General features: G+C 46.5%; 1 protein-coding gene across 2 annotated transcripts in view; it reads right to left on the reverse strand.

Annotated features, from left to right (window-relative positions):
- The window catches only part of SEC24C (SEC24 homolog C, COPII coat complex component), a 1,280,009-nt gene that overhangs the window by 1,168,030 nt on the left and 84,505 nt on the right, over nucleotides 1-27,474 (reverse strand). For both annotated transcript variants that reach the window (XM_069240542.1, XM_069240541.1), the window contains exon 4: nucleotides 18,860-19,026. In XM_069240542.1, the coding sequence (XP_069096643.1) occupies nucleotides 18,860-19,026 (167 nt within the window). The remainder of the gene's footprint in view (nucleotides 1-18,859; nucleotides 19,027-27,474) is intronic.

Consider the following 27,474-nt stretch of genomic DNA (forward strand, 5'->3'; position numbering starts at 1 on the left):
CACATGAGGTGTTTTGACCTACATGTGGATCGTGATCAAGATGTTGTGTAGGTTGAAAAAAAGAGTCCTGTGCAGTTCCTTTCTTTAAAAAAAAAAAAAGAAGCTACACCTAATCTCTTCCAGGGCGGCTTGGGCGCTACGGGGACGGAGACCGCGCAGTAAATACAAAAACCTGCTCTGAAAAAACAGAAATGCGCCGTAATACCTTGTTTGTAGCAAAAAGAGGCACTTTAATTCACAATTTCCAATGAAAATCAAGCTTTTCCTGGCGCGTTTCGGCATATATCCAAGCCTTAATCATAGGTACTTGATTGGTTTGAATTTGAAAAAAAAAACATGTGATAGCAAAGGCCGCTTTTTATATTTTGGCCTTAAAGTTACACAGTCCCATTGTCAATCTCTAAGGACTCATTTCCCAATTGCTTTATTTACACCTTTGCAGAGTCAATTATCTTAATTTCCAAAAACCACTGTATTAATATTCTTTTTATCCTTTGCCGAAAAATCCCTTCTTTTACAGTCAGTGTCAAAGAACACCGCTGACACTTTTTCTCATAATAAAAAGGAGTGCATAGCTTTTCAGCTTTCCTCTAACCATATTCTTACGAATTTTCTTATTTTGGCCGCATTCCGTCCTTTACATCTTTTGAGATAATGTCAATGGTTATAGTTTCTTAATTAATTGCCTTCGTGCAACAGTTACATTTTGAATACACTGGTTAATTTTCCCTTATCGCACTGCAATTCATCCAAATATACATTCCTTGGAAATGCGTTTTGAGAGTTCCAATAAAACTGCTTGATTTATTTTCCACGTCTCTTCGTTGCCTCTAAAAAGCTGAACAATCAATGAACGGGATTGTGGTGACATACCCCATTCACTTCCCATGCCCGTTATTGCTGCGTTGTATACGAATATCAAATTTCAGGGTTGGAATCCCATACCTCATTTCAAACGTCACTTGCAGCACACTCGGGCGGATCCGGCTGTCCTTTAATGAAATGCAACACAAACTCTCCGCAAGAAGCCTAATCTCTTCCAGGGCGGCTTGGGCGCTACGGGGACGGAGACCCCGCTGTAAATACAAAAACCTGCTCTGAAACAACAGAAATGCGCCGTGATGCCTTATTTGTAGCAAAAAGAGGCACTTTAATTCACAATTTCCAATGAAAATCAAGCTTTTCCTGACACGTTTCGGCATATATCCAAGCTTTAATCATAGGTACTTGATTGGTTTGAATTTGAAAAAAACCACGTGATAGCAAAGGCCGCCTTTTATATTTTGGCCTTAAAGTTACACAGTCCCATTGTCAATCTCTAAGGGTGCATTTTCCAATTGCTTTATTTACACCTTTGCAGAGTCAATTATCTTAATTTCCAAAACGGACGGATGTACACTGGGTAAGTGACATTTTCCGTTCGATGGCATGTGTAGCTGCAGATACACATGCTTTGCACAGACTAGTAAGCAGTTATCTCCCCAAAAGCGGTGGCTCACCCTGTAGGAATTGAAGTTGTTTGAAATAAAGTTCGTAGTACTGCTTGTCCTACTGTGGCTTGTGTTGTTAACACATCCACGCAGTAATGTTTGGTGAATGTATGAGGCGTAGACCAGGGGGCTCCCTTACATATTTCAGTCATTGGAATGTTTCCTAGAAAGGCCATGGTAGCACCTTTCTTTCTAGTTGAATGTGCCTTTGGTGTTATAGCCAGTTCTCTTTTTGCTTTGAGATAACAGGTTTGAATACATTTGACTATCCATCTGGCAATGCCTTGTTTGGATATTGGATTCCCTGTATGAGGTTTTTGAAAAGCAACGAACAGTTGTTTTGTTTTCCGTATTTGTTTTGTTCTATCAATGTAGTACATTAAAGCGCTTTTGATGTCTAATGTATGTAGTGCTCTTTCAGCTACAGAATCTGGTTCTGGAAAGAACACTGGTAGTTCTACTGTTTGATTTAAGTGAAACGGTGATATGACTTTTCTTAAGAACTTTGGGTTAGTTCGTAAAACTACTTTATGCTTGTGTATCTGAATAAAGGGTTCTTGTATGGTAAATGCTTGTATTTCACTTACTCTTCTTAGAGATGTGATGGCAATGAGAAACGCTACTTTCCATGTTAAATATTGTATCTCACACGAGTGCATGGGTTCAAAAGGGGGACCCATGAGTCGTGTTAAGACAATGTTAAGGTTTCACGAAGGAACTGGTGGCGTTCTTGGTGGAATAATTCTCTTTAGGCCCTCCAGAAATGCTTTTATGACTGGGATCCTAAATAATGAAGTTGTGTGTGTAATTTGCAGATAAGCTGAAATTGTGATAAGATGTATTTTAATGGATTAAAAAGCTAGCTTTGACTTTTGTAAATGCAGTAAGTATCTTACGATGTCTTTAGCAGATGCGTGTAATGGCTGAATTTGATTATTATGGCAATAATAAAAAATCTTTTCCACTTATTTGCATAGCAATGTCTTGTGGTTGGTTTCCTTGCTTGTTTTAGGACTTCCATACATTCCTGTGTAAGGTCTAGATGTCCCAATTCTAAGACTTCAGGAGCCAAATTGCTAGATTCAGTGATGCTGGATTTGGATGCCTGATTTGTTTTTGTTTTGAGTTAACAGATCAGGTCTGTTTGGAAGCTTGATATGAGGCACTACTGAGAGGTCTAGTAGTGTTGTGTACCAAGGTTGTCTTGCCCAGGTTGGTGCTATTAGTATGAGTTTGAGTTTGTTTTGACTCAATTTGTTTACCAGATACGGAAGGAGTGGGAGAGGGGGAAAAGAGTATGCAAATATCCCTGACCAGCTCATCCATAACGCATTGCCCTGAGATTGATCTTGTGGGTACCTGGATGCGAAGTTTTGGCATTTTGCGTTTTCTTTTGTTGCAAATAGGTCTATTTGTGGTGTTCCCCATCTTTGGAAGTAAGAGTTTAGTATTTGGGGGTGAATCTCCCATTCGTGGATCTGTTGGTGATCCCGAGAGAGATTGTCTGCTAACTGATTCTGAATCCCTAGAATAAACTGTGCTATTAGGCGAATGTGGTTGTGAATCACCCAATGCCATATTCTCTGTCCCAGGAGACACAACTGTGTCAAGTGTGTTCCTCCCTGTTTGTTTAGATAATACATTGTTGTCATGTTGTCTGTTTTGACAAGAATGTGTTTGTGGCTTATTATGGGTTGAAATGCCTTCAACGCTAGAAATACTGCCAGTAGTTCTAAGTGATTTATATGAAACTGTCTCTGCTGAGTGTCCCATTGTCCTTGGATGCTGTGTTGATTGAGGTGTGCTCCCCACCCTATCATGGAGACATCTGTCGTTATTACGTATTGAGGCACTGGGTCTTGGAAAGGCCGCCCTTGGTTTAAATTTATATTGTTCCACCATTGAAGCGAGGTGTATGTTTGGCGGTCTATCAACACTAGATCTAGAAGTTGACCCTGTGCCTGTGACCATTGTGATGCTAGGCACTGTTGTAAGGGCCGCAAGTGCAACCTTGCGTTTGGGACAATGGCTATGCATGAGGACATCATGCCTAGTAGTTTCATCATCATCTTGACTTGTATCTTTTGTTTTGGATACATGGCCTGTATTACATTGTGAAATGCCTGTACCCTTTGTGGACTTGGAGTGGCAATCCCTTTTGTTGTATTGATTGTCGCCCCTATGTATTGCTGTGTTTGACACGGCTGAAGGTGTGACTTTGTGAAGTTGATTGAGAAACCTAGTTTGTGGAGGGTTTCTATGACGTATTTTGTGTGTTGTGAACACCTTTCTTGTGTGTTGGTTTTGATTAACCAATCGTCTAGGTACGGGAACACATGTATTTGCTGCCTTCTGATATGAGCAGCCACTACTGCCAGGCATTTTGTAAAAACTCTTGGCGCAGTTGTTATCCCGAATGGCAATACTTTGAATTGGTAAGGTACTCCTTGGAATACAAACCTTAAGTACTTTCTGTGTGAAGGATGTATCGGTATATGGAAGTATGCATCCTTTAGGTCTAGTATTGTCATGTAGTCTTGTTGTTTGGGCAATGGGATTACGTCCTGTAATGTCACCATGTGAAAGTGATCTGATTTGATGTAAGTATTTAATGTTCTGAGATCTAATATTGGTCTTAAGAGTTTTGTCCTTTTTGGGTACGAGAAAGTACAGCGAGTAAACTCCTGCTCCTCTCTGATGAATTGGTACCAGTTCTATTGCCTCTTTTTATAACAACGCTTGGACCTCTAGTTCTAGAAGATCCATGTGTTGATTTTGACATATTGTGTGTTTTCGGTGGGACATTTGGAGGGAATTTGAGAAATTCTATGCAATAACCATGCTGGATAATTGCTAGGACCCAAGTGTCTGTTGTTATTTCCTCCCAATGTTTGTAGAACTTGGTTAGTCTCCCCCCCCACAGGTGATGTGTTGGGGATTTGTGACGTCGAAGTCACTGCTTGTTTTGAGGAGTTTTGGGACTTTGGAACTTCCCTCTACTCTTTTGGAATTGGCCCCCTCTATATTGTCCCCGAAAACTTCCCCGCTGATGTTGGCTCTGATAAGTGGGCCTTGTTTGTGAGGTTGTGGGTTCTGTGCTTTGTCCTCAAAACCCCCCTCGAAACTGTGTTTTACGAAATGTTCCTCTGCTCTGTGGGGAGTAGAGTGCGCCCATGGCTTTGGCCGTATCAGTGTCCTTTTTAAGTTTTTCGATAGCAGTGTCAACCTCCGGCCCAAACTGCTGTCCGTTAAATGGCACATTCAGCACGGCTTGTTGTATTTCCGGCTTGAATCCTGATGTACGCAGCCATGCATGTCTCCGTATTGTCACTGCTGTGTTAACAGTTCTAGCAGCTGTATCTGCTGCGTCCATTGCCGAGCGTATCTGATTGTTCGAGATACTCTGTCCTTCCTCCACCACCTGTTGTGCTCTTTTTTGGAACTCTTTGGGCAAGTGTTCAATGAAATGTTGCATTTCGTCCCAATGAGCCCTATCATATCTCGCCAGCAATGCCTGTGAGTTGGCAATGCGCCATTGGTTGGCCACCTGCGCTGCAACCCTTTTCACTGCAGCGTCGAACTTGCGACTCTCCTTGTCTGGAGGTGGTGCGTCTCCCGAGGTGTGCGAGTTTGCTCACTTGCGAGCTGCCCCTACTACCACAGAGTCTGGTGTTAATTGCTGCGTGATGTATACAGGGTCTGTTGGTGGTGGCTTGTATTTCTTCTCCACCCTTGGAGTTCTCAGGCTCTTGAAACACTTGTTTGGAGTGTTTTAGCATTCCAGGTAGCATAGGGAGACTTTGGTATTGGCTATGTGTGGAGGATAGTGTGTTAAATAAAAAGTCATCCTCAATAGGCTCTGCATGCAGGGTGACATTATGAAACACCGCTGCTCTTGACACCACCTGTGTGTAGGCTGTACTGTCCTCAGGTGGCGACGGTCTCGCTGGATAACAGTCTGGGCTGTTATCTGATACTGGTGCATCATAAAGATCCCATGCGTCGGGATCATCCCGACTCATTCCAGTATGAGTTGGGGACTGCATCAGTTGTGGAGTGGCTACCGGTGATGTGTGCGTTGAGCGTGGTGGAGATGGTGGCGGTGTTACTTGCCTTGCCACCTTTGCCTGTTGCTGCTTGTCTTTTTCTTGAAATGCAAGTCTCCTTTTCATCCTAATTGGGGGAAGAGTACTTATCTTCCCTGTGTCCTTTTGGATGTGGAGCCTTCTCTGAGTGTAGTCTGGCTCCATTGACTCTAATTCTTGTCCGAACCTATGTCCTTGCATTTTTGAGGACAGTCCCTGTTCCTCTGTGTAGGAACTTGTTTTCGGTTCCGAGGCCGGATGTTTCGGAATGGAAACTTTTTCGGCAGACTTTTTCGGCTCCTACTACACTTTAATTTTTGGCGTTCCGGTCTCTCGGTGCCGACTCATTTCGGTGCCGTCCTCTCGGTGCCGAACTTGCTCTGACCTGCTGTCTCGGGGTCGAGTCTGCTCTGTGCCGGTATCTCGACCGGAGTCGGATGTCTTCGACACATGCGTGCCCTTTTTCGGTGCCGATGATCGATCACCTATTTTTCGGGTTAAGCCATGGCCTGCTGGCGGTGGCGTCCCCTGGGCTTTAGTGGTCTTTCCGTGAGTTTTGTGTGTCGACGTCTTACTCACAGTTTTTGGCATCTGTTCGGGATCGACCTCGTCTGAGCCCTCGATGGAGAAGGTTTCTTCTTCCTCCTCCAAGTGTTTTTGTCCTGTCGGCGCCAACGCCATCTGTAGTCTTCTCGCTCTTCGGTCTCTTAATGTCTTCCTCGACTGACACGCTCGACAGGCTTCACAAGTATCTTCTTTGTGTTCTGGAGACAAACAGAAGTTACAGACCAGATGCTGATCTGTATAAGGAAACTTGTTGTGACATTTGGGGCAGAAGCGGAATGGGGTCCGTTCCATTAGCCTTGAAGAGACACGTGGTTGGGCCGACCAGTCCCCGACGGGGATCAAAAACCCCTAAGGGTCACCGGAGCTCTTCAAAATTCAGTGTTGATCTGTTGTAACTAACCCGATACCAAACGCAAACAATACCGTCGAATTTTCAGAGATTCTAACTATTTTTCCGAACCGAAACGCGGAGCGAAAAGGAACACGTCCGAACCCGATGGCGGAAAGAAAACAATCTAAGATGGAGTCGACGCCCATGCGCAATGGAGCCAAAAGGGGAGGAGTCCCTCGATCTCGTGACTCAAAATGACTTCTTCGAAGAAAAACAACTTGTAACACTCCGAGCCCAACACTAGATGGCGGGATGTGCAAAGCATGTGTATCTGCAGCTACACATGCCATTGAACATACATACATCTATATATATATATATATATATATATATATATATATATATACATACATACACACACACATATATATATATACACATATAAACATACATACACCCACACACACATTACTTACTGGAGGTCACCAGTAGGTAGTTCTAGTTAAGACCATGTTTCCACAGAAAAAGCATTTTTTCACTTGCCTATATCTTTGGCACCATTTGACGAATCTTCACAAAATATTGCAATTTTTTTTTTATTTTTTTTTAAAGTGTGCCGATGGTTGTTGCGCACAGGAAGTTTTGGGAGGGTCCGTCAAGTGGAGGCCCCAAAAAAAAAAAGAAAAAGAAAAAAAGGAGTAAAAAAAAAAAATACAAGAGTTTCCCATGTGAATTTCCATAGGAGTTTTAAACAAGACTACAGTCTGAGCAGCTGGACGCAATTACATGAAATTTGGGAGAAAGGTAGGTTTTGGCACACAGATTACGCTTTTGTATATTTGATGTAAATCTGCTAAGTAGTTTCAGAGAAATTAAAGGGGAAATAAATGTGTATATCTGTGGTCACGAATTCATCACAACGATCGCAGCGTATTCTTGAATGCACGTGGATCTCTGCGATTGGCTGCCCCCAACCTGACCACAAGGTTGGGTCTGCCATTTTGAGTAATGAGCCATGGTCCCCGAGGCTGAAAAATAAAATAAAGTGACATAAGGGGTCAGGAAGGCGGTATCTTGACCCAGGAGATGTGATATAGAGGTCTTTAAGACTCAACATATGCCCTTAATTTTTTTTCCCATGCAGCGCAATATTTACAAGTAAGTCATGGCACTCAGCGTGTATTGAAACAATGTAATATTTGCACTAACATTTTGACGAAAAAACTGTACATGTCTTTTTGGGGGGGGGGGGGAGTTATAGTTACCTTAGGGCACAAGTTATAGTTACTTGAGAGAACTAATTATAACAGGTGAATTTCTATGGGTTTGTAAGTTAATAACGCGAGCCTAACTTTAACGTCCCTGTCACCTTTGGTTTTTCAAAGATATATATATAGATATATATAGAGATATAGATACATATATATAATGTCACTTACCCAGTGTACATCTGTTCGTGGCATGTAGTGCTGCAGATTCACATGCTATGCATAGCTCTTCCAAGATCTAGTGTTGGGCTCAGAGTGTTACAAGTTGTTTTTCTTCGAAGAAGTCTTTTCCGAGTCACGGGATTGAGTGACGACTCCTCTCGGTTTCATTGTGCATGGGCATCGACTCCACTGTTAGATTGTTTTCCCGCAGAGGGTGAAGGAAAGAGTGAGACTATAGAAAGACAAAGAGATGTCCATGCAAATGCAAATGCATATACATATGTACAAATGTTAAAAACTTAAACGACTACAGGCTTCCGGGGAGGAGGGAGGGTGCATGTGAATCTGCAGCACTACATGCAACGAACAAAACAAACAAAAAAAAAGAAAAAAAAAAAAAAAAGAAAAGTGACATTTTCTGTTCGATGGCATGTGTAGCTGCAGATACACATGCTATGCATAGACTACAAAGCAGTTAGTCCTCCCAAAAAGCGGTGGCTAGCCTGTAGGAGTTGAAGTTGTTTGAAATAATGTATTTTAAGACAGCCTGGCTTACAGTGGCTTGTTGTGAGAAAACATCAACACAGTAACGTTTTGAAAATGTATGGGGAGTTGACCATGTAGCTGCTTTACCTACATCAACCATTGGTATGTTGCCTAAAAATGCCATTGACACACCTTTCTTTCTTGTAGAATGTGCTTTAGGAGTGATTAAAAGTTGTCTTTTTGCTTTGATATAGCATGTCTGTATACATATAACAATCCATCTTGCTAAACCTCGTTTTGATATAAGATTTCCTGTATGTGGCTGTTGGAAAGCTACAAAAAGTTGCTTTGTTTCTCTAAAATCTTTAGTTATGTGTATATAGTACATAAGAGATCTTTTAAGATGTAGGGTATGAAGAGCTCTTTCTGCCACAGAGTCTGGCTGTGGAAAGAAGACTGGCAATTCCACTGTTTGGTTGATGTGAAATGGAGATGCAACTTTTGGTAGAAATTTTAGATTTGTTCAACTTTATGTGCGTGTGTACTTGGAAAAAAGGTTCTTCAAGAGTGAATGCTTGTATTTCACTAACTCTTCTTAAAGAAGTAATAGCTACAAGGAAGGCGACCTTCCATGTTACAAATTGAATTTGACAAGAGTGCATGGGTTCAAAAGGTGGTCTCATGAGTCTGGTATGTACAATATTTAAATTCCATGATGGAACAGGTGGTATTCTAGGTGGAATAATGCATTTTAATCCTTCCATGAAGGCTTTAATAACATGAACTCTGAATAGAGAAGTATGCTAAATAGTTTGTAAGTATGCAGATATTACATTAAGGTGTATCTTGATGGATGAGAAAGCCAAATTTGATTTCTGCAAGTAAATAGCATACAATATCTTGTATAGATGCTGTAAATGGTTCAGTGTTTTTAGATTGACAGTAGTAGACAAATCTTTTCCACTTGTTTGTGTAGCGTTGTCTAGTAGTAGGTTTACCTGCTTGTATAATTAATGCCATATATTCTGGTGGAAGTTTTTGATAGCCAAATTCTATGACTTCAGGAGCCAAAATCGCTAGATTGAGAGCATTGGGGTTTGGATGCCTGATTTGATCTTTGTTAACAAATCTGGTCTGTAAGGAAATGGCTCCCTGTTGCAATTACCCCCCACTTTTTGCCTGATACTGATGCTGACTTGACTGAGAAGTGTGCTGGGACCCTGCTAACAAGGCCCCAGCACCAGTGTTCTTTCACCTAAAATGTACCATTGTCTCCACAATTGGCACAACCCTGGCACCCACGTAAGTCCCTTGTAACTGGTAACCCTGGTACCAAGGGCCCTGATGCCAGGGAAGGTCTCTAAGGGCTGCAGCATGTCTTATGCCACCCTAGGGACCCCTCACTCTGCACAGACACACTGCTTGTCAGTTTGTGTGTGCTGGTGGGGATAAAATGACTAAGTCGACATGCCACTCCCCTCAGGGTGCCATGCCAACCTCACACTGCCTGTGGCATAGGTAAGTCACCCCTCTAGCAGGCCTTATAGCCCTAAGGCAGGGTGCACTATACCACAGGTGAGGGGCATCGGTGCATGAGCACTATGCCCCTACAGTGTCTAAGCAAAACCTTAGACATTATAAGTGCAGGGTAGCCATAAGAGTATATGGTCTGGGAGGCTGTCAAAAACGAACTCCACAGCTCCATAATGGCTACACTGAATACTGGGAAGTTTGGTAATCAAACTTCTCAGAATAATAAACTGACACGGATGCCAGTGTTGGATTTATTAAAAAATGCACACAGAGGGCATCTTAGAGATGTCCCCTGTATTTTACCCAATTGTTCAGTGCAGGACTGACTGGTCTGTGCCAGCCTGCTGCTGAGAGACGAGTTTCTGACCCCATGTGGTGAGGGCCTTTGTGCTCTCTGAGGACAGAAACAAAAGCCTGCTCTGGGTGGTGGTGCTTAACACCTCCCCCCTGCAGGAACTGTAACACCTAGCAGTGAGCCTTCAAAGATTCAGGCTTCGTGTTACAATGCCCCAGGGCACTCCAGCTAGTGGAGATGCCCGCCCCCTGGACAAAGCCCCCACTTTTGGCGGCAAGTCCAGGGGAGATAATGAGAAAAACAAGGAGGAGTCACTGGCCAGTCAGGACAGCCCCTAAGGTGTCCTGAGCTGAGGTGACTGACTTTTAGAAATCCTCCATCTTGCAGATGGAAGATTCCCCCAATAGGATTAAGGATGTGCCCCCCCCCCTCCCCTCAGGGAGGAGGCACAAAGAGGGTGTAGCCACCCTCAGGGCTAGTAGCCATTGGCTACTAACCCCCAGACCTAAACACACCCCTAAATCGAGTATTTAGGGGCTCCCAGAACCTAGCAAGATAGATTCCTGCAACCTAAGATGAAGAAGGACTGCTGAGCTGAAAAACCCTGCAGAGAAGACTGAGACACCAACTGCTTTGGCCCCAGCTCTACCGGCCTGTCTCCCCAATTCTAAAGACACTGCTCCAGTGACGCGATCCACAGGGACCAGCCACCTCTGAAGCCTCAGAGGACTGCCCTGCATCTAGAAGGACCAAGAACTCCCGAGGACAGCGGCTCTGTTCCACAAAGACTGCAACTTTGCAACAAAGAAGCAACTTTGAACCAACACAAGTTTCCCGCCGGAAGCGCGAGACTTTGCACTCTGCACCTGACACCCCCGGCTCGACTTGTGGAGAACAAACACCACAGGGAGGACCCCCCGGCGATTAAGAGGCCGTGAGTAGCCAGAGTTGACCCCCCTGAGCCCCGACAGCGACGCCTGCAGAGGGAATCCCGAGGCTCCCCCTGACCGCGACTGCCTGCTTCAAAGACCCGACACCTGGTAAAGGCACTGCATCCACAGCCCCCAGGACCTGAAGGATCAGACCTCCAGTGCAGGAGCGACCCCCAGGTGGCCCTCTCCCTTGCCCAGGTGGTGGCTACCCCGAGGAGCCCCCCCCTCGCCTGCCTGCACCGATGAAAAGACCCCTTGGTCTCCCATTGAATCCTATTGCGAACCAGACGCTTGTTTGCACACTGCACCCGGCCGCCCCTGTGCCGCTGAGGGTGTACTTTTTGTGTGGACTTGTGTCCCCCAAGTGCCCTACAAACCCCCCTGGTCTGCCCTCCAAAGACACGGGTACTTACCTTCTGGCAGACTGGAACCGGGGCACCCCCTTCTCCATTGAAGCCTACGTGTTTTGGGCACCACTTTGACCTCTGCACCTGACTGGCCCTGAGATGCTGGTGTGGTAACTTTGGGGTTGCCCTGAACCCCCAACGTTGGGCTACCTTGGACCCAATTTCGAACCCCGTACAAACACCTTACCTCCCCCAGGAACTGTTGAAAATTGCACTGTCTAGTTTTAAAATAGCTATATGTCATGTGTGTGAAAACTGTATATGCTATTTGCTAATTCAAAGTTCCTAAAGTTCCTAAGTGAAGTACCTTTCATTTAAAGTATTACTTGTAAATCTTGAACCTGTGGTTCTTAAAATAAACTAAGAAAATATATTTTTCTATACAAAAACCTATTGGCCTGGAATTGTCTCTGAGTGTGTGTACAACAAATGCTTAACACTACCCTCTGATAAGCCTACTGCTTGACCACACTACCACAAAATAGAGCATTAGAATTATCTCTTTTTGCCACTATCTTACCTCTAAGGGGAACCCTTGGACTCTGTGCATACTATTCCTTACTTTGAAATAGTGCATACAGAGCCAACTTCCTACATGGTCTGTTTGGAAGTTTGGAATGAGGTACTATAGACAGATCTAGGAGTGTTGTGTACCAAAGCTGGCGTGCTCATGTTGGTGCTATGTGTATCATGGTCAGAGATGTCTGATGTAGTTTGTTGACTAGAAAGGGAAGGAGTGGGAGAGGTGGAAAAGCGAAAGCAAATATCCCTGACCAATTGATTCATAGAGCATTACCCTTGGATAGGGGATGTGGGTGTCTGGATGTGAAGTTTTGACATTTGGCGTTTTCACTTGTTAGGAATAGATCTATGTCTGGTGTTCCCCACTTTTGAAAGGTCTTTTGAAGTACTTGGGAGTGAATCTCCCATTTGTGTGTTTGTTGGTGATTTCTGCTGAAGAGATCTGCCAAATGATTGTCTATCCATGAATATATTGTTCTAGTAAATGAATCTGATTGTTAATTGCCCATTTCCAAATTGTTTGGGCTAGAAGGGACAGCAGAGATGAATGTGTCCCACCCTGTTTGGTGAGGTAATACATGGTTGTCATTATGTCTGTTTTTATGAAAACATTCTACATTCTTCTGTTTAAGAAGAGGTTGAAACTCTTTTAGGGCAAGAAACACAGCTAATAATTCTAAGTGGTTTATGTGTAGCTGTTTCTGTTTGACATCCCATTGCCCTTGATTGGTGTGATCGTGCAAGTGAGCTCCTCAACCAATCATTGATGCATCTGTTGGTCTGAGGCACAGGGTCTTAAAATGACGCCCTTTCATTAGATTGTTGCGATTCCACCACTGAAGGGACATATGTGTTTGGCAGTCCATCACTAGATCTTTAAGTTGACCATGTGCTTGTGACCATTGTTGTGAAAGGCACTGCTGTAAGGGCCACATGTTTAGTCTTGCATGTGGGACTATCGCTATGCAAGATGCCATCATTCCTAGAATCTTCATGATAAATCTTACAGTGTATTGCTGATTTGGCTGTTTGAGTGGTATTAGATTTTGGAAAGCTTATATCCTTTGTATATTTGGATAAGCTAGGGCTAGTTGAGTATTTAGGATAGCACCTAGGTACGGTTGTACTTGTGGTGGTCGAAGGTGTGACTTTTGGTAGTTTAGAGTGAACCCTATGGTGTGCAAGGTTTCTATCACATAACGAGTGTGTTTTTGGCTTGTGTAAGATTGCTTGATTTTATTAGCCAATCGTCTAGATATGGAAAGACATGGATGTGTTGTCTTCTTAAGTAGGCTTCTACTGCTGCTAGACACTTTATGAACACTCTTGGAGCTGTTGTTATGCCAAATGTTAACACCTTGAACTGGTAGTATTTTCCTGCTATGACAAACCTGAGGTATTTTCTGTGAGCTGGATGAATGGGTATGTGTAAATACGCATCTTTGAGAGCTAGAGCAGTCATGTAATCTTGTTTTTGTAGTAGTGGAATAACATCTTGCAGAGTTACCATGTGAAAATGCTCTGACAGGATGTATAGGTTGAGGGGCCTACACAACATACAATTACATCATTATACCCTCAATAAACATCCTCAAATACCCAATTTCAACAGCAGTTCCTTCATCGTTTTTCTTGTTTCTTCTAAATACAGTACATTAAATTACAAATAAGCCATGGATGGCTTATTCATGCCATCATAAAGCTCTCACTGATAAAGTAAAGTGCATGGTATCTATTCTAAGCCAACTCCTTCTCAAGAAGGAGTTTTATTGCATTACTTCCACAGCTACCATTGGGTACAGTTTTGGAAATCAGGACCGATAGTTTTATGAACTTGTAACACAGCATTTTATTGCACTGGGGTTTTCAGAGAAAGCTCAATTCGCTTAAAATCGTTCATTAATTGTACTCATAATGGACTAGTGCTATATCATAATAAAGTGCCAGATGCAAGTTGCCAAGTGCTGTATGAAATCATTGTAGTAACTAAATCTATAAAATAAAAAAAAAATAAAAAAAAAAACACAATTGGCAATTGCTCAACTGACTCGTGTGGATGGCTCAACTTTGATGCCAAACAACTACTCTTGAGATGAACAATAACAACCCATATACCCAAGTTAAGCAACATAACTAGTATCAAGGATGATCCCTCCTAAATATATTGCATTAATTTCAAATAGACCCCTAATGCATCTCAATCCTTTTCTGTCTGTAAAAATTATAAATAGCACTTGATAATCATTTTCATAATAAATAGGTATCAACTATTTGGGTATTCCTCAAAGGAAAGGGAGGGGAAGTACCCCTTACCTCATGAGATTTTTTTGTATGTGGGGGCTTCAGAAGGTAACCCACCCACGTAATAAAAATAATTTTAAAAAAAACATTATAGTGGGATTTGCAGACCCTGTGCCGGATTTATGGAATCTGAACCCTCCCTGGGCCAGCAGAGCTTCAAGGTTTGCCAATTTTGTATTAAAATAAAATAACACTACAATAGGCCATACGTGAGGTTGATCATATGTAGTCTTTTGCAAAGCCTGAATCCAACCCCTGTTGCACACCAGGGCATAACCAAAGGAGAGTTCCTGCATTCTGCAGAGCTGAAGGCCATAAAAAGTGGAGATTAGCTATAAATAAGAGGATACGTGCATTTAACTGTGACATGTGTTTTTTTTTTTTCCTCTTTGAATTTCCCCCAAAAAAAATATCACAAAAGAGCTAAAATGCTGTGATGGCCACAAAACTAAAACTGAAAATCCCAGTGATTCACCAGTTTTGGGGAGGTAACTAAACCATAACACACTTCCCTGTTGTGCACTGCTCATGACTGTACAGATGTCAATCATTAGATGTTAGAATTACATCACTGATGACAAAAGCCAAACTCTACTCTCCCCGTGTGTCTGGGCCTAGTGCCAGCAACAGGAACGGATCCAACCAAGGTCAATAGGTGTCTCCAGGAAGAGCTCCCATTGTCTTGGCTTGCCTTTTTATCAGGAAAGGAGACTTGAGGTGGATGCATTTTGTAGGTCCCCACAGTTTCCAGAACTTTCCATCACAGAAATGTGACGAAAGAGGTTTTCCCTTCACCATGAGGTTTGCAAGGGATTCTGGGTAAAAAATAAAAAAATAAACTTGCGGAGAGCCGTACAAGGCAGCCCACCCTGGATACCCCTATGTGTCTAGCTTTCAAAAATGTACACTTAGCTAGGTTCCCCTGGGTGCCGGCAAGCTATAGCCCAAAATCCACAGCTAAGCACAGTTCAAAAAAACTAGTCCGTTTTCAATGGAAAAACGTGATGTGTCCACGTTGCATTTTGGAGTTTTTCCTGTTGTGAGCACTAGGTCTACCCACACAAATGTATTATCACTTTCATGGGGAGACTTGGGGGAATGCTGGTTGGAAGAATCTTTATGGCTCCCCTCAGATTCCATGTGAGGAAATGTGTTTTTTTCCAGACAGGTTTGCAAAGGAGTCTGGGAGACAGAACCTGGTGAGAGCCCCAGAAGTCGCCCCATCCTCGATTCCCCTAGGTGTCCAGTTTTCAAAAAGGTACAGGTTTGCTAGGCTTCCCTGGGCACTGGCTGAGCTACAGCCCAAAACAGCTAGGCACTTTGCAAAAAATGAGTCAGTTTTCAGTGCAAAAATGTGATGTGTCCATGTTGCGTTTTAGTGCCTTTCCGGTCGCGGGCACTAGGCCTACCCACACAAGTGAGGTACCATTTCTATCAGGAGACTTAGAGGAACACAAAATATCAGAACACGTGTTATTACCAATTGTCTTTCCCTGCCTTTTTACCATCCAAATGTATGACAGGGTGTAATAAGTCATTTTGAGAAATGCCATGTAATTAACTGCTAGTATGGGTACCCCCAAGTTCAGAGATGTGCAAATAACCACATCTTCTAAACTCCATATGTTGTGTCAATTTCGGAAATACATAGGTTTCCTTGATACCTATTTTCCCTTTTCCTATTTTACCAAATGAATTTCTGTATGCCCGGTATACAATGAAAAACCCTTGAGAGGTGCAGCTCAGTTATTGGCACTGGGAATATAGGGTTCTTGGTGAATCTACAAGCACTATATAGTCCCAAAACCAGAAGGGTCCAGTGGGCGCAACAGTATATTGTGTTTCAAAATCTGCCGTAGTTATAAGAAGTTATGGATGAAAAAGTAGACACAAAGCTGTTTTTTTCAACTCAATTTCAATATTTATTTATTTCAACTGTTACTTTCTATAGGAATGCCTTGTAGGATCCACACAAATGACCCCTTGCTAAATTCAGAATTGGGTTTACTTTTCAGAAATGTATAGCCCTCCGGGATCAACCATTGGTTTTACACCCATTTCTACCAGTAACTGAAAGGAGGTTGAAAGCACAAAAAAATAGGAAAAATGCCAAAACTGTGTTGAAAAAAATTGGTTTTCTGATTCAAGTCTGCCTGTTCCTGAAAGCTTGGAAGATAGTGACTTTACCACCGCAAAACCTTCATAAATGCCATTTGGGGAGGGTAGGGAAGGGTGCGGGAGGAGGCTTAGCAGTAAAGGGCTTAAAAGGGTTTAACTTATAAAAAGGGAAGGCAGGTTTGAACTCATGTTTGTGTTATAAAACAGGATTGTGGGAATCTCTCATTGACATCTACAGTGCAATAAAAGAACAAACCTGATGAGTATGGGCAGGTGGGAAGAAGGCAAAAATAAAAAATAAAAAAAACTAACGGGAAAAAAGACAAATTAGACAAACTATGTGAACAAAAAGGACCAATGAGCTGTCAATTTACTAATACAGCTTGGCAGAAAACATACATAAGTTACGCAATGGAAAAGGACATGGTCCGCCAAATGACACCCAAATGGGTAACCCTCAATAATATAGTGTGAGGAAATGATTCAAGTATTAGGTGGTAAGAGTAACAGGACTGCATTGGGGAAATTACCTGAATCATCTTTTGAACACGTTGATGTAATAATGAGATCAAGAGGGACAGTTATCTTAAATACAGCATACAACCAACTCTACAATTTTGTAGGACAATATTGTTGATGGAGAAAAACTCAGAGGATACTAAAAGATTTTGGAAATACTGTGCTGAAAAATAATGGTGTAAGCAAAATGATTAATGAGATGAAACAATATTAAATGCTAAATATTAGTTAGGAAATTGGTAACAGAATGCCACTGTGGACACAACTGGGAAACTATGAGATAGCTGTGAAATCACTGCAAGGAGAACATTTCCAATAGGTTAAGTAACAACCTCATTCACAGCCTAGGTTTTTAAAAAGATTTGAGATGAGATCTGAAAATGGTATTTGCTCTCTCTAAGAATTTCTTAGCCCTGACAAAGATCAAGTGTCCATAGTGCACATTTTCAAAACAGTAGCTCCAATAACATCATGCTGTTCACAATCTAGAATGAAGGGCTTGCCATTTTCACACAGGGTTAATTGGGTTAAGTGCATTATTCAGGATTTAGTCAAAGCAAGAATCTTGAGGTCATGCGAAGGTTAACTTCGTTTATGCATGTGTGAAAGTGTGAAGACATACTGCATTGCTAAGAGAGTCTTAAAGGTGCTTTGCTAGCATAACCCTGCCAAGGATTTTAAAAGCAAGCAAGCTATATCGCCGGAGTTACCCTAACAAGTCAACCAAGGATGGACACATTTCTGGGATGAACAGTGTACCCTGACATGACATGTTATGCACATATAGAGCACTGATAAAGATGAAAGCCTCTACTAGGAAGTTTAGAACATTGAATTGGTTCGAATGGACAGAAGAACAACCTACTCAGATAGCTCTTGGTCATATGCAGGAATCAAACATCTACTTGTCATGGACAAAAAGCCACATCATTGGAGACTAGAGCCAACCAGGATAAACACATCAAAAGTCTACCAATTGGATCAAAGAACGATATTGCCAACTTACTAACTATAAAGGCTGTACTACTTGAAATTTGTGAGGATTGAGGACACTGCTATGTGTAGCCTCCACCATCATCCTTCTGTTCGGTGGCTTTTGCATTGCTTTCTATGGATGTAAGAGACTTCATCTGTATTGTGGGTACTGTCATGTTGACGAGTATTCTTTGAATTAATTTAACTATTATTAGATTATTTATGCTTTTATGATAGTGCCCCTTTTCAATCAATTACTTAAAGTTATCAATTACATTGGATTATTACTGAATGTGAAGTGTTTGTTTCCATATGGTTGTGCCCACATTTAGAAACTCTGTTGGGTTAACTGTATGTATTGGAGCTCACCTGTCCACAGCACAGGTACCCAGTACAAATTGCTCTAGGAAAAAAGTGGGATGGATGCTACACTCAAATTGCCTGCAGTCACCCAGTGACTTGACTAGAGGAGGTTTGTCAGGTAAACACAAACAGGCTAAAAGGGCTGCTAAATAACATGTACTGTGCTCACAGCAAGGCCCTGCTGGGCCAATGAAACATCAACATATTTGAAGGCTTGGCCTGCAGAGGGTTGTTGTATTAATCAATACACCAGGATCAATACACCAGGATCAATACACCAGGAAAAGCTTTCTCCCGGATATCGACTTTGTAAAGGGTCAACTGTCCCCAGGATGACATTCACTATTTTGGTCGGCAATTCAAAAACATTCAGAGATTTGATTTAAATTCTATACTGATGTAAAATTAAGGTGAAATGATTCAAACTTCTAACAGCGGGTCACTTTAACTCCTCATATAATGCACTACACATATGCACACCTTCCAAGCTTGAATTTGAACTCACCATAACCCATTCCAGCTGGAGGACTAGCTGAAGTACTCCTATTGCCAATCTGCATTCCTACCATCTGAGAGGTTAGTTGTTGTGTACTGGTTGATGGAGGACCATACGAGACAGGGGAAGCTGGCTGTGATGTGACTGTCTCCATGTACGAATGAGGTGCAACTGGCCTGTTTAAATAGTAGAATACAAAAATTCACTTATTAGGACTGAACTTTTACATAACCATGCAATGTTTGAAAAAGATAACATTATGAACCACACATTTAATGAGCTAGAAAAATAAATAAACACCAATTGTAGAAAGTTGGCTCTGTATATACTATTTCAAAGTAAGAAATAGTGTGCAGAGTCCAAGGGTTCCCCTTAGACGCAAGATAGTGGCAAAGCAGATAATTCTAATGCTATATTTTGTGGTAGTGTGGTGGAGCAGTAGGCTTATCAGAGGGTAGTGTTAAGCATTTGTTGTACACACACAGGCAATAAATGAGGAACACACACTCAAAGACTTACTCCAGGCCAATAGGTTTTTATATTGAAAAATACCTTTTCTTAGTTTGTTTATTTTAAGAACCACAAGTTCAAGATTTACAGTAAACACTTTAAATGTAAGGTACTTCACTTAGATACTTGTGTTTTGGGCACCTCTTTGTCCTCTGCACCTGACCGGCCCTGAGCTGCTGGTGTGTTAACTTTGGGGTTGCTTTGAACCCCCAACAGTGGGTTGCCTATGCCCCAGGACTGAGACTTGTAAGTGTTTTACTTACCTCCTAATCTAACCTTTACGTACCTCCCCCAGGAACTGTTGATTTATGAAGTGTCCACTTTGAAAATAGCTTATTGCCATTTTTACAAAGACTGTACATGATATTGTTTTCATTCAAAGTTCCTAAAGTACCGAAGTAAAGTACCTTACATTTAAAGTATTAACTGTAAACCTTGAACCTGTGGTTCTTAAAATAAACTAAAAAAATATATTTTTCAATATAAAAACCTATTGGCCTGGAGTAAGTATTTGAGTGTGTGTTCCTCATACCCTCTGTTAAGCCTACTGCTCGACCACACTACCACAAAATAGAGCATTAGAATTATCTACTTTTGCCACTATTTTACCTCTACGGGGAACCCTTGGGTTCTGTGCACACTTTTTCTTACTTTGAAATAGTGTATATACAGAGACAACTTCCTACACATGCATACTGAAAGTGGAGGCAACTAGTCTTCAGCTCCAACACCAGCTCCGACTCAAATAACAGAAGTTGTGGGACCTAGCTGAAGACAAGGTACGTGCCTATGCTTTGGCAACCCAACGCAGACTTTACGATATTGGCAATAAAGCCAACAAACTGAGCGTGGCTGGACAAGTGGGGTAGGGGATGGGGCTGGGTCCCAGAGATCAGGGACACAGAGGGGAACTTCACATGATTGGGTTAACTAAAGTAGAGACGTTTGCCATATCTACAAAGCAACTTAACTATGAGCTATCGACCGATTCTTCGAGACTGCCACCTTCCCTTTAGACTAGAAACACGCCAAGATCAACCCGCTACTCAAGCAACCCATTGCTGACCCAAGGGAGCTGAAAAACTACAGACCCATCTCCCTAATCCCTTTCCCAGCCAAAATAGCAGAAAAGGCTGTCAACCCGCAACTCACTGAATTCCTGGAGACACACTAAATCCTAGACCCATCCCAATATGGATTCATGAGCAGCACTTCTAGAAACTAGCCACAACATACGCGCCATACTAGATCACGGAGGCATGGCCACACTCATCCTCCTAAACCGCTCTGCAGCATTAGACACAGTCTCCTACTCCATCCTCTGCGCCAGACTCCACGTCATCAGCATCCGCAATGAAGCACTGGAATGGATCAGGTCTTTCCTCACCAGAGTGTCAAACTACCGCCGTTCATGTCAGAACCCAAAGATACATGCTACAGAGTGCTCCAAGGATCATCACTCAGCTTGACGCTTTTCAACATCTGCATGGCCCGCTACTCAAGATCATCAAACAACACAGGCTAAACAGTCTCCTACGCCAACGATACCAAACTGATCCTCTCCCTGTCCGACGACCCTGTAAAGGACAAGAGAAAAGTCCATAATGGGATGAAAGCCGCTGCTGCCTGGATGGAAGCCAGCTGTTTCAAACTCAACTCGGACAAGACTGATATCCTCGTAAAAGGCTCCATCCCTTCCACCTGGAATGACTCCTGGTGACCTACTGCACTGGAAAATGCACCAGCTTCCACGGACCACACACACAATCTGGGCATCATCCTGGACTCCTCTCTATCCATGACCCACCAAGTTAGTGCCGTTTCGCCATCATGCTTCCACACCATCCGACTCCTTTGAAAGATCTTCAAGTGGATCCCCTCTGACACGAGGAGACAGTCACCCACGCACTCATCATAAGCAAACTGGACAACAGCAACTCACCCTTTACCTGAATCACCAACAAAATACAATCAAGACAAGGAATCCAGAATGCAGCAGCCAGACGCATCCTGGACATCCCCCGACACAGCCACATCTCCTCCCACCTCAGAGACATACACTGGCTCCCAGTCAACAAGAGCATCACATACAAGCTCCTGATCCACACCTACAAGGCACTACACAACACAGGACTAGAATACCCAAATCACTGCATCGCCTTCTACATACCAAACAGACAACTATTTCCCAGCTCGCCATTGCAGCCGTTCCCTAGATCTGAAAAAGCACAGCAGCAGGAAGATCCTTCTCCTGCCTCACAGCACGGACATGGGACACGCTACCTCTTAAACTCACAGACCGCATCACTGAAGCAGTTCAGGAAGGACCTCAGGACCTGGATGTTTCGATTGAGCAGCACACCTGCAAACAGCACAGTGAGACTCTACGGGTGATTAGTCATACTTTAGGAATTACTGATTGATTGAACATTTGCTTCCACGACCTCCTGATGAATATATATATATATATATATATATATATATATATATATATATATATATATATCACTCTCCCCACACTCCCCACACTCACTACCACCCTCCCACTCTCCACTCTCCCTCCCACACTCTCCCTCCCACACTCTCCCTCCCACACTCTCCCTCCCACACTCTCCCTCCCACACTCTCTCCTCCACTCTCCCACACACTCTCCTCCACTCTCCACTCTCCCACACTCTCTCCTCCACTCTCCACTCTCCCACACTCTCTCCTCCACCCTCCACTCTCCCACACTCTCTCCTCCACCCTCCACTCTCCCACACTCTCTCCTCCACCCTCCACTCTCCCACACTCTCTCCTCCACCCTCCACTCTCCCACACTCTCTCCTCCACTCTCCCACACTCCCACACTCTCTCCTCCACTCTCCACACTCCCACACTCTCTCCTCCACTCTCCACACTCCCACACTCTCTCCTCCACCCTCCACTCTCCCACACTCTCTCCTCCACCCTCCACTCTCCCACACTCTCTCCTCCACCCTCCACTCTCCCACACTCTCTCCTCCACCCTCCACTCTCCCACACTCTCTCCTCCACTCTCCCACACTCTCTCCTCCACTCTCCCACACTCTCTCCTCCACTCTCCACTCTCCCACACTCTCTCCTCCACTCTCCACTCTCCCACACTCTCTCCTCCACTCTCCACTCTCCCACACTCTCTCCTCCACTCTCCACTCTCCCACACTCTCTCCTCCACTCTCCACTCTCCCACACTCTCTCCTCCACTCTCCACTCTCCCACACTCTCTCCTCCACTCTCCACTCTCCCACACTCTCTCCTCCACCCTCCACTCTCCCACACTCTCTCCTCCACCCTCCACTCTCCCACACTCTCTCCTCCACTCTCCACTCTCCCACACTCTCTCCTCCACTCTCCCACACTCTCTCCTCCACTCTCCACTCTCCCACACTCTCTCCTCCACCCTCCACTCTCCCACTCTCTCCTCCACCCTCCACTCTCCCACGCTCTCTCCTCCACCCTCCACTCTCCCACGCTCTCTCCTCCACTCTCCACTCTCCCACGCTCTCTCCTCCACTCTCCACTCTCCCACGCTCTCTCCTCCACTCTCCACTCTCCCACGCTCTCTCCTCCACCCTTCACTCTCCCACACTCTCCTCCACCCTTCACTCTCCCACACTCTCCTCCACTCTCCTCTCTCCCCCACACTCTCCTCCACTCTCCTCTCTCCCCCACACTCTCCTCCACTCTCCTCTCTCCCCCACACTCTCTCCCCCACACTCTCTCCCCCACACTCTCTCCCCCACACTCTCTCCCCCACACTCTCTCCCCCACACTCTCTCCCCCACACTCTCTCCCCCACACTCTCTCCCCCACACTCGCTCTCCACACTCGCTCTCCACACTCGCTCTCCACACTCGCTCTCCCTCCCACTCTCCCACTCTCCCTCCCACACTCTCCACACTCTCCCTCCCACACTCTCCACACTCTCCCTCCCACTCTCCCACTCTCCACACTCTCCCTCCCACTCTCCCACTCTCCCACTCTCCACACTCTCCCTCCCTCTCTCCCCCACTCTCCACACTCTCCCTCCCACTCTCCCACTCTCCCACTCTCCACACTCTCCACACTCTCCACACTCTCCACACTCGCTCTCCCACTCTCCCACTCTCCACACTCGCTCTCCCACTCTCCCACTCTCCCACTCTCCACACTCGCTCTCCCACTCTCCCACTCTCCACACTCGCTCTCCCACTCTCCCACTCTCCCACTCTCCACACTCGCTCTCCCACTCTCCCACTCTCCACACTCGCTCTCCCACTCTCCCACTCTCCACACTCGCTCTCCCACTCTCCCACTCTCCCTCTCCCACTCTCCCACTCTCCACACTCGCTCTCCCACTCTCCCACTCTCCCTCTCCCACTCTCCCACTCTCCACACTCGCTCTCCCACTCTCCCACTCTCCCTCTCCCACTCTCCCACTCTCCACACTCGCTCTCCCACTCTCTCTCCCACTCTCCCACTCTCCACACTCGCTCTCCCACTCTCCACACTCACTCTCCCACTCTCCACACTCACTCTCCCACTCTCCACACTCTCCACACTCACTCTCCCACTCTCCCACTCTCCACACTCACTCTCCCACTCTCCCACTCTCCACACTCACTCTCCCACTCTCCCACTCTCCACACTCACTCTCCCACTCTCCCACTCTCCACACTCACTCTCCCACTCTCCCACTCTCCACACTCACTCTCCCACTCTCCCACTCTCCACACTCACTCTCCCACTCTCCCACTCTCCACACTCACTCTTCCACTCTCCCGCTCTCCACACTCACTCTCCCACTCTCTCGCTCTCCCACACTCCCACTCTCCACACTCCCACTCTCCACACTCCCACTCTCCACACTCTCACTCTCCCACACTCTCACTCTCCCACACTCCCACTCTCCACACTCTCACTCTCCCACACTCTCACTCTCCCGCTCTCCCGCTCTCCCACACTCGCTCTCCCGCTCTCCCACACTCGCTCTCCCGCTCTCCCACACTCGCTCTCCCGCTCTCCCACACTCGCTCTCCCACACTCGCTCTCCCGCTCTCCCACACTCGCTCTCCCGCTCCCCACACTCGCTCTCCCGCTCCCCACACTCGCTCTCCCCCGCTCCCCACACTCTCCTCTCTCCCACACTCTCCCCCACACTCTCCACTCTCCCACACTCTCCCCCACACTCTCCACTCTCCCCACTCTCCCCACTCTCCCTCCCACTCTCCACACTCTCCCTCCCCACACTCTCCCTCCCCACACTCTCCCTCCCCACACTCTCCCTCCCCACACTCTCCCTCCCCACACTCTCCCTCCCCACACTCTCCCTCCCCACACTCTCCCTCCCCACACTCTCCCTCCCCACACTCTCCCTCCCCACACTCTCTCTCCCCACACTCTCTCTCCCCACACTCTCTCTCCCCACACTCTCTCTCCCCACTCTCCTCCACTCTCCTCTCTCCCACACTCTCTCCTCCACTCTCCTCTCTCCCACACTCTCTCCTCCACTCTCCACTCCCCCACACTCTCTCCCCCACACTCTCCACACTCGCTCTCCCACTCTCCACTCTCCCCCACACACACTCACTCTCCCCCACACACACTCACTCTCCCCCACACACACTCACTCTCCCCCACACACACTCACTCTCCCCCACACACACTCACTCTCCCCCACACACACTCACTCTCCCCCACACACACTCACTCTCCCCCACACACTCTCACTCTCCCCCACACTCTCCCCCCCCACACACTCACTCTCCCTCTCCCTCCCACACTCACTCACTCTCCCCCACACTCTCCACACTCGCTCCCCCACACTCTCCACACTCGCTCCCCCACACTCTCCACACTCGCTCCCCCACACTCTCCACACTCGCTCTCCCACTCTCCCACTCTCCTCCACACTCGCTCTCCCACTCTCCTCCACACTCGCTCTCCCACTCTCCCACGCTCCCCCACACTCTCGCTCCCCCACACTCTCGCTCCCCCACACTCTCGCTCCCCCACACTCTCCACTCCCCCACTCTCCACTCCCCCACTCTCCACTCCCCCACTCTCCCACACTCGCTCCTCCGCTCCCCCACACTCGCTCTCCCACACTCGCTCCTCCGCTCCCCCACACTCGCTCCCCCACACTCGCTCCTCCGCTCCCCCACACTCGCTCCCCCACACTCGCTCCTCCGCTCCCCCACACTCGCTCCCCCACACTCGCTCCTCCGCTCCCCCACACTCGCTCCCCCACACTCGCTCCTCCGCTCCCCCACACTCGCTCCCCCACACTCGCTCCTCCGCTCCCCCACACTCGCTCCCCCACACTCGCTCCGCCGCTCCCCCACACTCGCTCCCCCACACTCGCTCCGCCGCTCCCCCACACTCGCTCCCCCACACTCGCTCCGCCGCTCTCCACTCTCCCACACTCTCTCCTCCGCTCTCCACTCGCCCACACTCTCCCCCACACTCTCTCCTCCGCTCTCCACTCGCCCACACTCTCTCCCCCACACTCGCTCTCCCACACTCCCACACTCTCTCCTCCGCTCTCCACTCTCCCACACTCACTCCCACACTCTCCTCACTCCCACACTCTCCTCACTCCCACACTCTCCTCACTCCCACACTCTCCTCACTCCCACACTCTCCTCACTCTCTCCCCCACACTCTCTCCCCCACACTCTCTCCCCCACACTCTCTCTCCACACTCTCTCTCCACACTCTCTCTCCACACTCTCTCTCCACACTCTCTCTCCACACTCTCTCTCCCCCACACTCTCTCTCCCCCACACTCTCTCTCCCCCACACTCTCTCTCCCCCACACTCTCTCTCCCCCACACTCTCTCTCCCCCACACTCTCTCTCCCCCACACTCTCTCTCCCCCACACTCTCTCTCCCCCACACTCTCTCTCCCCCACACTCTCTCCCCCCCACTCTCTCTCCCCCACACTCTCTCCCCCACACTCTCTCCCCCACACTCTCTCCCCCACACTCTCTCCCCCACACTCTCTCCCCCACACTCTCTCCCCCACACTCTCTCCCCCACACTCTCTCCCCCACACTCTCTCCCCCACACTCTCACCCCACACTCTCCACCCCACACTCTCCACCCCACACTCTCCACCCCACACTCTCCACCCCACACTCTCCACCCCACACTCTCCACACTCTCTCCCCCACACTCTCCACACTCTCTCCCCCACACTCTCCACACTCTCTCCCCCACACTCTCCACACTCTCTCCCCCACACTCTCCACACTCTCTCCCCCACACTCTCCACACTCTCCCCCCCACACACTCCCCCCCACACACTCCCCCCCACACACTCTCCCCCACACACTCTCCCCCACACACTCTCCCCCACACACTCTCCCCCACACACTCTCCTCCACACACACTCACACACACTCACACACACTCACACACTCACACACACTCACACACTCACACACTCCCTCTCCCACACTCACACACTCCCTCTCCCACACTCACACACTCCCTCTCCCACACTCACACACTCCCTCTCCCACACTCACACACTCCCTCTCCCACACTCACACACTCCCTCTCCCACACTCACACTCTCCCTCTCCCACACTCACACTCTCTCTCTCCCACACTCACACTCTCTCTCTCCCACACTCACACTCTCTCTCTCCCACACTCACACTCTCTCTCTCCCACACTCACTCTCTCTCTCCCACACTCACTCTCTCTCTCCCACACTCACACTCTCTCTCTCCCACACTCACACTCTCTCTCTCCCACACTCACACTCTCTCTCTCCCACACTCACACTCTCTCTCTCCCACACTCACACTCTCTCTCTCCCACACTCACACTCTCTCTCTCCCACACTCACACTCTCTCTCTCCCACACTCACACTCTCTCTCTCCCACTCACTCGCCTCACACTCGCCTCACACTCGCCAATGAGGGCAGAATGGCTTGCAGTCAAGTTATACAAATGCACAGCAGACAAAGTCGCTGAACATATGTTAGAAATGTTATAGGTGACCGGGGGAGGGGTGCCTGCTGGAAGATCAGAGGACAGCCACCATTGTTATCCCCAAAAAAGAAAAAACACTGACTGAATGCAGTTCATACGGACCCATAT

This window comes from Pleurodeles waltl, chromosome 6 (assembly GCF_031143425.1).
Source record: "Pleurodeles waltl isolate 20211129_DDA chromosome 6, aPleWal1.hap1.20221129, whole genome shotgun sequence".
NCBI classification, from domain to species: domain Eukaryota; kingdom Metazoa; phylum Chordata; class Amphibia; order Caudata; family Salamandridae; genus Pleurodeles; species Pleurodeles waltl.